Source organism: Bos indicus x Bos taurus, chromosome 16 (assembly GCF_003369695.1).
Source record: "Bos indicus x Bos taurus breed Angus x Brahman F1 hybrid chromosome 16, Bos_hybrid_MaternalHap_v2.0, whole genome shotgun sequence".
Lineage (NCBI taxonomy): Eukaryota > Metazoa > Chordata > Mammalia > Artiodactyla > Bovidae > Bos > Bos indicus x Bos taurus.
Window position 1 is genome coordinate 53,474,687 of NC_040091.1, and position 12,675 is coordinate 53,487,361.

General features: G+C 45.6%; 1 protein-coding gene across 1 annotated transcript in view; it reads left to right on the plus strand.

The window, feature by feature from the left end:
- LRRC38 (leucine rich repeat containing 38) overlaps positions 1-6,276 on the plus strand; it is a 36,068-nt gene extending 29,792 nt beyond the window's left edge. Inside the window, exon 2 of the mRNA XM_027565352.1 lies at positions 4,681-6,276. Coding sequence (XP_027421153.1) covers positions 4,681-4,934 — 254 coding nt within the window. The 3' untranslated portion in view covers positions 4,935-6,276. The remainder of the gene's footprint in view (positions 1-4,680) is intronic.
- Positions 6,277-12,675: the final 6,399 nt, after the last annotated feature.

Sequence of the window (12,675 nt, forward strand, 5' to 3'; positions counted from 1 at the left end):
TGTCTCTTTGTAAAAATGCCAAGTCTAATCTCAAGGCACAAAGAACTTACAGAAATCAGAATCGACTTGAGGAGTTGTGATCGGCAAAGGTGGATTTAAATGGCAGGCTTTGTGGACTTGTGTTGTTTTTTGGGGGTGGTTGTTGGCCAGTTAATACAGCTGATTGAAAAAAGGACTTCTGGACCTTTTCTCTGGGTCATAATGACCTATTATGGCTTTGAAAATTGCAAATATTACCTTGGTTTTAGAAGCTGCCTGGGCTTCATGCAGTCCGTTGGTGTCCATCTTGTTTACTTGAAGGGTGGGGTGGATGCTAAGAAGAGGCAAATCAATGGATTTTCTCAATTTTCCGTTGAAGAAAACAGTGTCTGCAAGGGACCCTCACTAAAACTCTCTTTTAAAGTTCTCTGGTTTTGTTTAACTGCATTTAAAAGGCTTGCTGTTGCTGCTGTTAAGTCGCTTCAGTCGTGTCCGACTCTGTGTGACCCCATAGACGGCAGCCCACCAGGCTCCCCCATCCCTGGGATTCTCCAGGCAAGAACACTGGAGTGGGTTGCCATTTCCTTCTCCAATGCATGAAAGTGAAAGTGAAAGTGAAGTCACTCAGTCGTGTCTGACTCTTAGCGATCTCATGGACTGCAGCCTACCAGGCTCCTCCATCTATGGTATTTTCCAGGCAAGAGTACTGGAGTGGGGTGCCATTGCCTTCTCCTTTAAAAGGCTTAGAGGTAAGCAAAAGCTTGGCTTAATAAAATAAATAGGCAGAAACATTGTCAAGTGTAAATTGGAGAAACCTGCAGAGCTCTGGTCCAGGTAATTCCTTGGATATCTAAGGTAGGCACTGATTCAGGGAGAGGAGGGAACATGAATCTGGTCTCTAGGCAATGGTTCCCATTGGAAGGAGAACATCAATGGGTTGGCTATAGACTACATAAAAGGTGGGTGAGGGCAGAAGGAAGGTGACGCTCAGCTAGTCTGCCTCCATCTTCCATTTCTGAGATAGAAGGAAAGATACACAATAAAGACCAGCTAATTAGTGAGGTGTGAGGAAGTCCCCATGGAGATGGATTGAAGGCAGCTTTCTGAAACCAGGAAGCACTGAAAAAGAGGACAATTGAAGTTTTCCTGAGAACGGAGAGGAAGTCAAAGGTAAACAGAAATTGCAGGCAGGTGAGCTTAATGTGAAAACAGTGTCTTCACATCTCTGTGAAACTGTGTTGCTGAAGGCAAGGTATATGGATTCTCTGTGGTTCAGTTTTCTCATCCATAAAATGGGCATAGTAATAATTGTGAGAATTCAGAGTTAATATGCATATAGTACTTAAAATAGTGTTTGCATGTAGTAAGGCAGTATGAATGTTAGTTACTACTAGTTTATTTTTCTCTCCTCTTCCAGATCAGAGACACAGCTGACCTTTTTATTCATTTAATATCATGCATTTTACTATTATACATTTTCTTATATTTGAAGTTTGTGAAATACGGCAGTAATTTGACTTTGTATTAATATATAGTTCGTATTAAATATACATCAGGATGTGTAGATTATGCTTGGTAATGAAAAATTTTTAATTGTTTAATTTAACTTTTTAATTGTTTAATTAAAACAATTTAATTAAAACAATTTTTAATTGTTTAATTTAATTTTTAATTGAACAATGAACAACTGTTTAATACTAACACAAGTCTATATCTTTTATTTGTGTACAGTGAGGATTGTCATTAGTCTACTAGGGCTGCCATAACAAAATAACACAGACTGGGGGGCTTAAACAATAGAGATTTATTTTATCACAGTTCCAGAGACTAGGAGTCCAGATCAAGGTGTGGGTAGAGTTGGTTTCTGCTGAGGTCTTTCTTCCTGACTTGCAGATGGACTTTTCACGCGCAGAGAGAGAGAGCACTCTCTACTGTCCCTTCTTATAAGGACACCAGTCCTGATCAGAGCCCCACCGTTATGACCCCATTTAGCCTTAATTACCTTCATAAAGACCTTAAAGGACCTGGTGTCCCAATATAATCATGTTAGGGCTTCAACACATAAATCTGGGGTGTGGGGAGGTTTAGTCCAGTCCATAACAGGATTGCTGGTGGAGGTGGGCCTCAGTTCATAGTATTTATTTGGAGACCCGGGTTCTCAGGGGCTCAGCCCATGTCCATCTCCCCTACCCCAGCTCTTGCTAAATTCCCCTTGGCTCACTCTGCAGCCCCAGGTGAACTTTTCCCCATGTCTTGAGTTCTTTACCAGCTTCCTTCTTCTCTGTCTGGACTCTTCTTCCATGGCTGGTTCCTTCTCATCCTTTAGACCTTAACTGACCACCCCTTCTAAAGATGGTCCTTTGTCCCAGACAAGTCTCAGCTTTAGGCTCCTACAAGTAAGTGGAAGGGGTAAAATTCACCAACCTGCAGTTCTCTAGCTGTCCTCCCACTTTGCTTGATGGCAGATGGGTACCCCAGGAGGAACAGTTTACTGATAGGGGAGCAGTCCTCCAGAGGTATCTAAAATGTCATAAACCCATTACACTAAACGTGTCCCTCACCCCCAGGTGACCGACAACTTCTGTCGCCACCATTCCTCTTGGTGGCAATCATGGGAAGGCAGCATCGGCTTCCTGTGCCCCCTGGCCCGTGTCTTCTTGTCTATCTTTTCCAGCCCCACATCCCTTTTCTGTTCCTTTTGGAGGCATAGTGGCTATAGGCCAGGTATACTGAGGCAGATTATTTGAGTTAAAGCTAGGCCGCTTACCAGCTGTCCTGCTTTGGACAAGTTACTTTACCTCTCTGAACCTGTTTCCTCATCTTTAAAATGGGGATGATAGCAGGACCTGTCTCATGGAGTTGTGAGTATTAAATGATTTGTTATATGTGAGGTGCTTAGAACAGTGCCTAGCCTATGGTAAGCTGTGTGTGTGTGTGTGTGTGTGTGTGTGTGTGTGTTAGTCGCTCAGTCATGTCTGGCTGTGTCCCCATGGACTGTAACTCACCAGGTTCCTCTGTCCATGGAATCCTCTAGGCAAGAATACTGGAATGGGTTGCCATTTCCTTCTCCAGGGGACCTTCCCAACCCAAGGATAGAACCTGGGTCTCCCGCATTGCAGGCAGATTCTCTACTGTCTAAGCCACCAGGGAAGCCCCTGGTAAGCTCTAGATTGCATTTATTGTTGCTGCTATGCAGTCCATCCTAAAGGAAATCAGTCCTGAATATTCATTGGAAGGACTGATCTTGAAGCTGAAACTCTAATACTTTGGCCACCTGATGTGAAGAACTGACTCATTTGAAAAGACCTGATGCTGGGAAAGATTGAAGGTGGGAGGAGAAAGGGATGAGAGAGGATGAGATGGCTGGATGGCAACACTGACTCAATGAACATGAGTTTGAGTAAACTCCAGGAGTTGGTGATGGACAGGAAGGCCTGGCATGTTGCAGTCCACGGGGTCTCAAAGAGTCAGACACGACTGAGTGACTGAACTGATGAAGCACTTTCTTAGCACATATCCAGGTGTAATATTTTGGGGGGCCTGTGGGTTTGAAACTTCTTTTTAAATTAGCAAGCAAGATTAAAACTTCTTTTTAATCTCACTTTTCAAGTGGGATCTTAAAGGGACCCAATATAAGAGACAGAGATTGCAAGGACTTCTCTGGTTGTAGTGGGGTAGGTGTCCCAGGAACTCTCTCTCAAAACCCCTCACACTCTTCCTCATCAACGAGAAGATAATGTTTCTCAAGTGTGCCTTGGGGACCAGCAACATCAGAATCTCATGGTTATTAAAAATGCAGAGCCCAGGGTTCCACTCCAAAGCTGCTGAATTGGATTTTCCAAGAGGTGGAGCCTGAGAATCTGAATTTCAGTATAGTCTTCAGGTGCTTCCGAAGCACACAGGAACTTCATGCCAGCTTCTAACTATATACTGAAGGTCACATTTGGATGTAGGCTTATTTTCCCCACTACTCTTCTAGGGTAGTGAGTACAGTCTCTGTGATGCTACACTGATTCTTTGTTCAGTTTCGCCTGGGTAGCAGTGAAAAGGAGGCTGGCATTCTTCTTGGGAAGCTACCCTACAAACTAAGTGTGCCATCATTGGTTGGCATTGGCCCTATACATCCCACGGCCTCTGCCCCACCCGCAAGGTTGGATATTATCAGATCTGGATTAGGGTCTACTGAGCTTCTAAACCCTAAAAAGATGATATTCCCTTCCATCAACCATTCTTAGTGATTCAAAATCAAGAGTGCCATGCCTTAAAGCGGTGGTTCCCACCCTTTTGGCAATAGGGCCTGATTTCATGGAAGACTAATTTTTCCATGGGCTGATGGGCGGGGGTGGGCAAAGGGATGGATGGATGGTTTGGGGGTGATTCAAGTGCATTATATTCATTGTGCCCTTCACTTCTAATCCTATATTGCTGCTGATCTGATAGGAGGTACCTGTCCGTGACCTGGATGTTGGGGACCCGTGTCTTGAAGCGGGTCAAGGGAGACCAGCACATTCTGGATTCTACCATGTGATTACTGTGAGGCCTTTTGAAACAGTCTAAATTGCATTCAAGTCTGCTTTGTCCCCCTTTTGTGTTTGGGTGATGCGCCTGGTTTGCACTTGGTCAGCACTCACCTTGCTGACTTTTGGGCCATCCTGAGACACAGTCTAAACCTCTCTCTCATTCTTCCTGCCTTTTTCACAGGCCTGGATGAAATCCAGTGCTCCCTGCCCATGGAGAACAGGAGGATATTCCTGCACGAGCTGTCGGAGGCCAGCTTCAGCGAGTGCAAGTTCAGCCTCTCACTCACAGACCTGTTTGTCATCATCTTCTCCGGGGTGGCCGTCTCCATTGCTGCCATCATCTCCAGCTTCTTCCTGGCCACCGTGGTGCAGTGCTTCCAGAGGTGTGCCCCCAACAAGGACACCGAGGACGAAGATGAGGATGAGGACGACTGAGCCACCCCCAACCCTTCCTCACTCTCCTGAACCCCAGCCGGTGGCTCCCCTCCGAGAAGAGAGGGAAATGCTGAAAGGGAGGAGAACTGACCATCAGTGACCAGAGGAGCGCATGCTTCAAGCCTGGCCCTTGGGTGCATCTGGTAAGACCTCCGATCTTGGAGTTTAGAATCCGCAGAGTGGAGGAGCCAAGGAAGGATTCCCAGAGAAGAGCCTGCCTCGTGGCTTGAGATGTGTGCGCTGGGCGAAGACAGCTGAGTCAGGCTTTGGAGCTGACAGCTGAGAACAGCGTAGGGGATGTGAAGACTGGAAGGCCTGACCTGCAAAGATGACTTTGTCCTATCCATTTCTCTTACTTGGACTGGGAGACCAGGCAGCCTCTCCTTCATCCCCAGAGGCAGCAGCCCAGATGGTGGGGACTGGAATTCAAGTCCTGGGAGCAGGACTTCTGTTCCTGAAATAGGCTTTGGCCACCTTGAGATGTTTTGCAGAGAACAACCCATGTCTGGTTAAAGTGGCATTGAGGAAAAAGCTAAGACCTGGACAAAGGGTGTTTGTCATTCTATTTTGGTGAGTGGGTCAGGAAAACTTTGTTGACAGAACTCAAACCCTGATGGTTATCCTGAGATTGCTGTTGTTGTTTAGACACTTGGTCGTGTCCAACTCTGTGACCCTGTAGACTGTAGCCCACCAGCCTCCACTGTCTATGGGATTTCCTAGGGAAGAATACTGGAGTGGGTTGTCATATCCTCCTCTGATCCTAAAAGGTAGCAATTCATAAAGGAAGGACAGTTGATTCATACCTTTGCGATCTGCTCAGAGTCTTCCCTCTAAAGTACAGCCAGGTGGTTCCCACTTGCCCTGACACCTCCCCCAACCATGAGTCCCACCTCCACTGAATATCACCTGTTCATTCTGTGCCAGCACCATTCCAGACTTGTCATCTCCAGAACTTGCAATAAACTTTCCTGGAGGCCAAGATTCCAAAAAGCAGGTTACCTTGGACCAACAAAATGTTAAAAAAAAAAAAACAAAAAAACCAACCCTGGGACTTGGCTTCTGAAAAACCTACATCAGTGGCCTTAGGGTGTGTGTGACATTTCTTTGGAGCATAGGCTGTGACAGGCAGTGTTTTCCAGGATGTGGAATGCAGTGCTTTGATTCAGAGATGGTATGAAACGATGTCACACACCCAGCAGGTTGATGCAAGGTGATGGGTGTTAGCATCATCGGATCTTGCTGGGGACTGACACTTAGACAGGGGACTGGTGAGAAGCTCCTGGGATATTTCTGGGAATCATCTCTCCATTGTTTCCCATAATATATTCCTTATGTTTCTTTCTCTGTTGCTCCCCTTGAGTTTATTTTTTCACTTTTAGATTTTACTGACATTTATTTTTTTAAATTGGAGTGTAATTGCTTTACAATGTTGTGTAGTTTTCTGCTGTACAACAACATGAATCAGCTATGTGTATACGTATCACCAACTCGATGGACATGAGTTTGAGCGAGCTCTGGGAGTTGGTGATGCACAGGGACAGCTGGTGTGCTGTAGTCTATGGGGTCGCAAAGAGTCGGACACGACTGAACGGCCGAACTGACTGACTGATACATACAGCCTCTCCCTCTTGAGCTTTCCTCCCACCTGCACCCCCATCCTCCCCCTCTAGGTCATCACAGAGCACTGAGCTGGGCTCCCTGCGCTGTCCAGCTGCTCCCCACTAGCTGTCTGTTTCACACATGGTAGTGTATATATGTCGATGCTACTCTCTCAATGCAGCCCACCCTCTCCTTCCCCCAGTGTCCACAAGTCCATGCTCCACTTCTGCATCTCTATTCCTGCCCTGCAAATAGGCTCATCAGTACCTACGATGGAATATTACTCAGCCATAAAAAGGAATACCATTGGGTCATCTGTAGTGATGTAGATGAACGCAGATTCTGTCATACAGAGTGGAGTAAGTCAGAAAGAGAAAAACAAATACCACGTATTAACGCATGTATATGGAAGCTCCCTTGCATCTTTGCCTCCACAGAGAATTACTGAGTGCTTGCTAAGTGTTCTGGCCCAGGCACTGCGGGTGTGCCTTTCATGATGAAGACAGAGCCCTTGCTGGCTTGGGCCTCATGCTCTTATGGGTGAAACAGAAAATAAACAAGTAAACAAAACAGTAATTGCAGGTAGTGATAAGTGCTGTGAAGGAAATAAATGAGGTCTTATGACAGAGTGACTACTTGGAGACAGTCGAGAGTGGATGATTGGGTGAATTAGCCAGGACTCTCCAGGGAAACAGCACCAATAGGAAATCTATCTGTCTGTCTGTCCATCTGTCTGGATTATAAGGAATTGGCTCAGGCAGTTATAGAAACCAAGAAGGCCCATGGTCTGCAGCCAGTCAGCTGGAGACATGAAAAATGCTTGTGATGTGATTCTAGTCTGAATCCAAAGGTCTGAGAACCAGGAGAGCCAAAGGTTAAGTTCTAGTTTAAGGCAGGAAAACATTCAGATCAAGTGGTCAGGCAGAGGGCGAGGGAGAAGGAGACAGGCAGAGAGAGAGAGGGAGAGAAAGAGAGACAGAAATTCCTCTTTCCTCCACCTTTTTGTTCTATTCAGGTCCTTGATGGATTGGATGCTACCCACCCACTTTGGAGGGGGTGATCTGTTTACTCAGTCTGCAGATTAAAGTACTAATTGCATCCAGAAATACCCTCACAGACACATCGGGAAATAATGTTTAACCAAATATTTGGGTCCCTTATGACCTAGACAAATTGATGCATAAAATCAGCCATCACCCGGGGACCTCAGATTGGGTTGCTTTGAGCACTAAATCCTGCCTCCTCTTCCCACCTCCTTGCCTCTCTCCCTTCATCCCCTCTTTCCTTCTCTTTCACTCTCCGTCCCTACTCTTCTTTCTCTCCTTCATGCTTCAGGAGACTCCTGGGCACCCTTTCAGCCACCAGCATTGTTGGCTCCAGTGGAGGAGACCCCTGGCTCTGAGGGGCTGTCTTCTCAGAGTCTCTGCACAGGTGGAGCAGTGTGCCAGCATCTTAGAGTTAATAGCAACATCTGTGGGCTCCACCCTCAGTGCAGGTAATGCTTCCATTGGGAAAACAATATAGACAAACACACTGGTCATCCTGAACCATTAGATGCTGCTTGAATTCTTGTTGAAAGGCTCCAGCCATCACTTGTACCTTACTGTGAATGAAGGTATCTGGAGATAGTTTTTGATCAAGGGAGAGAACTCCACTGATGTTTGGCCATTGTAGGAAAGATAGAAAAGTTCATGGAGGAGGGGGCTGAGGGCTCAGAGGATGGGAGTTAGAGACCCAAAACAGTTTATCACCAGCACCACCCCAGCCTGGCCACAGACTCAGATGAGACTTATGTGGTTTTAGACTTGCTGTCATCATAATCTCCAATCCCCACTCCTGGGAGTATCCTACCAGGGACATAACTGAAGGCCCTGGATCCAACTGTTATTTTTGTTGTTGTTTAGTTGTTTTTTCCAACTCTTTGCAACCCCAGGAGGGGTAGCCCACCAGGCTTCTTGGTTCATGGGACTTTTTCCCCAGGCAAGAATACTGGAGTGGGTTGCCATTTCCTTCTCCAGGGGGTCTTCCTGACCCAGGGATTGAACCTGCACCTCCTGCATTGGCAGGTGGATTCTTTACCACTGTGCAATCTTGGTAGCCCAATCCAACTGGACCTCTACCAAAGTCATAGTGTTTTTCTCCCAGAATCCTAGGGAGGTGGTGCTCCCAAGCTGTGGAAACAGAATTACACCCTCGTTGTAATAGGTACTGGTAGATGAGTTCCCTCTTAATGAGTCTACTTTATTCCTTCATTCCACCTCCAGTGGTTCATTGTGGTCAGCAGACTCAGTTGTTTGCTCAAATACGAAAGCCCTGCAGAGTACAGAAGCCGGGGGTCATATACTGAATGAACAGGTGAGTGGGGGAGAGCTCCCTGGCTTTCTGGGTATCCATCAACCATCATTTCTGCCAACTGCAACCCAGAGTTTTGGCAAGAATATGATTCTAGAGAAGAAGAAGAATTTTAAAGTATGCCTGTTGAAGCAGTCATTTCCTGGATATAAAGTTCCCTTTAAGCACTGGGGACACCATGGGGGACCTAGGAACGTCTGTGGTCAAACCCAGGGAAATACACTGACCAGGAGCTTAGCGCAACTAGGGAAACACCTTTTGAGAAGTGACATTGCACAAACGGTAGGCGATGATTTAGTGCTCCCTGACTCGCTGTTATGTCTCAAGATATTATTAGCAATAGTGATAATTCTGCATACCAGTTGAGGGCCTCCTCTGCACCAGGAATGTCCCTCTCCCAAGTCTCCACAAGTGTCATTTGGGTCTCAAATGCTACCTCCTCAGAGTCACTTTCAACACACTGTCAACTACAAAGTGGCCCTTGCCATCTACCTCTACAAGGATTAAATCACGTGCTACCACAGCTGCTGATTTTCAATACCTCCTGAAAGGAGCTCAGGATGGAGAGCAGAAATGAGGCACTCTGCTCTGGGAAAAACTAGCAGAAGAGTTTTTTGGATAGATATTTCCAGGACCTGATTCTATGAGCTCAGTTATTGTATCTCCTCATGTCTAGAAAAGCACTAAAATTCTTCATGGTGATGACTGCTCCTCACGACTGGAAGAAAACTTCTGCAAAAAAAATATGTGCTTCATTGCATGAACTCCCTCTTCACCAAAATCACATATATACTGACCTTTTTGGAGCAGTTTCTCAGGGCTATGTGGATGCTGTCTCCTGGGCTATAGTCCTCGTTTTGCTCCCAAGTAAAACTTGACTCACAATTCTCATGTTGTGCATTTTTTTAAGTTGACAACATTACCCTGTATTGTTTTTTGCACAGCACATACTATGGTCTGAAATTATCCCACGTATTTATGTACATGTTTATTGTCTACCTTTCTGGACTAAAGCATGAGGTCCCCAAGGGCAGGAACTCAAGCTCTTTTGTGTCTCCAGCATTTGAACAGAACCAATATGCATATGGGGTGAAAGTGCAAATAAATGAATTCCAGGCACCATGAACTATAAACTTTACAAACTTGAGTGCTACCAAAACACCTTGCAACTCCAGGAGTGAGCTGCTTATGGTTGTTCAGTTGCTAAGTCATGTCTGACTCTTTGCAATCCCATGGACTACAGCACGCCAGGCTCCTCTGTCCTCCACTGCTTCCACAGTTTGCTCAAATTCATGTCCACTGAGTTGGTGATACAATCTAGCCATCTCATCCTCTGCCACCCGCTTCTCCTCCTCCCTTCAATCTTTCCCAGCCTCAGGGTCTTTTTCAATGAGTTGGCTTTTCACATCAGGTGGCCAAAGTATTGGAGCTTCAGCTATAGCATCAGTCCTTCCAATGAATATTCAGGATTGATTTCCTTTCAGATTGACTGTTTTGACCTCCTTACAGTCTAGGGACTCTCAAAAGTCTTCTCTAGCACCAGAATCCAAAAGCATCAATTCTTTGGCACTCAGCCTTCTTTATGGTCCAACTGTCACATCTGTACAAGACTAATTGAAAAAGGATGTGCCTTATAAAAGTTGAGAGTTATGTTTTATTCAGTGGGGATTTTTAGGACTTCAAGCTTGGTAGGCAGCATCTCAAGTAACCCTGAGAACTGCTCCAAGGAAGCGAGGGGGTGATCCAGATTATATGTGAGTTTTGTAACAAAGAGCAAGTAGTCTGAATGTTAAATGATTATTTTAATTAAAGAAAGCCAGGTATCTCAAGGAGTTTAGCGCTGTTCTATCTATGGGAAGATACAAGAGTCTGGGCTCACTGAAATAATTCCTTTGATATGAGTTCTCTTGGGGTTCACCAGCTCACCATTGGCTGTGGCTGCAATCAGTGATGACTGTGATGTCCTTTGTTTACTGATACGGCAGGAAATATTCCATTTCTCAATTTCATAGATGAGGAAACCGAGGCTCAGGGAAGGTGGTAGATTATAGGACACAACAGAGCCAGGACAGATTTGTGGCTATTGGACTCCAAAGCTATGCTCTTGGTTAAAAGTTTATGTGTATTGAGAGCATTCTCTGGGCTAGATGCTGGACTAAGACCTTTGTGCAAGTCACCCCTGTAAGGCAGTATATTCATCAGGGTTCTCCAAAGAAACAGAATCAATAGAATGCATATATATATATATATATATATATATATATATATATACACACACACACATATATATATACACACATACACAGACACACATATATATGAACAGATTTATTTTAAGGAATTGGCTTGTGTGATTGTGGAGGCTAAGAAGTTCACATCTGCAGAAGGCTGGAGATCCAGGGAAGAGCTAGTGTATCAGTTCAAGTTTGGTGTCATCTGCTGCACATCCCCTCTTCCTTGGGGGTGGTTAGTCTTTTGTTCTATTAAGGCCTTCAACTTATATGACGAGGCCCACCCACATTATGGTGGGCAATCTGCTTTCCTCAAAGTCCACTGATTGAAATGTTAATTTCATCTAAAAACACTCTCATAGAAACATCCAGAATAATGTTTGACCTCACATCTGGGAACCAGGGCCCAGCCAACTTGACACATAAAATAAATCATCATAGTTAGGTACCATTGTCATTTCTCCTTTGTGGATTCATTGCCTCCATGTGGTCATTGAGAGATCGGATTTGGTCCTGTGAATAAATTAGCTGGTTGGACATAGTTGATAAGTGATGGAGTAGGATTTGTCAAAGGATGCTGTGATCACTGCGTACCCTCTCTACACCCAACTGCATTCTTGTCTCAGGTCAGCAGGAGCTGGCCTGGCAGGGACAGCACAGAGTGGCACATTTCTAGAGGCTGTATGCTGTACTTCAGGAAAAGCAGCCTGCATTTTCTGGGTGCACCCAGGATGAGTTTATTTTGAGCTTCAAATTCAACATCGCAGACCCATTTGTGAGAGTCAAAACCACCAAAATATCTTGTCTTACCACCTTGCTGTCCTTAAGATCTAATGACCAGAGGATTCCATCAACATCACAAATGATTTCATCTTATTGTAAAGATAGTGGATACCACAAGTATAGGACTTCCCTGCTGACTCAGCAGTAAAGAATCCACCTGCCAATGCAGGAGAGGCAGTTTCAATCCCTGCATTGGGAAGATTCCCTGGAGAAGGAAATGACAACCACTCCAGTATTCTTGCCTGGTAAATTCCATGGACAGAGGAGCCAGGGCATACATACATCCACCCAGAACCAGTGCCCTCATCTAGCATATTCTCAAGACACCAAAATTCCCTGGACAAATGACTCTGAGCTTGAGGGCAGGGGTGGGGGGAAGGGGGCCAGTGGATCCTTCCAAGCATTCCTCCTACAGGGTGGACTGAAGGCCAGGCAGTGAATGTTGGCAGGGCATATGAACAGAGGCTGGATGTTCAGGCTGGGGCATCCAGTATAGGTATACAAGACCTAGGAGGTCAAGATGGAGCAGGGGCTGGGAAGAAAAAGGGAGAGGTCTTAGATGGCTCAGCTCTCCCCACATTCGCATATTCGGATGGAGTAGGATTTGGCAGCAGGTGCTCTGATCAACAGAGAAGGCAATGGCAACCCACTCTAGCACTCTTGCCTGGGGAATCCCAGGGACAGAGGAGCCTAGTGGGCTGCCGTCTATGGGGTCGCACAGAGTCAGACACGACTGAAGCGACTTAGCAGCAGCAGCAGCAGCTCTGACCAAATTT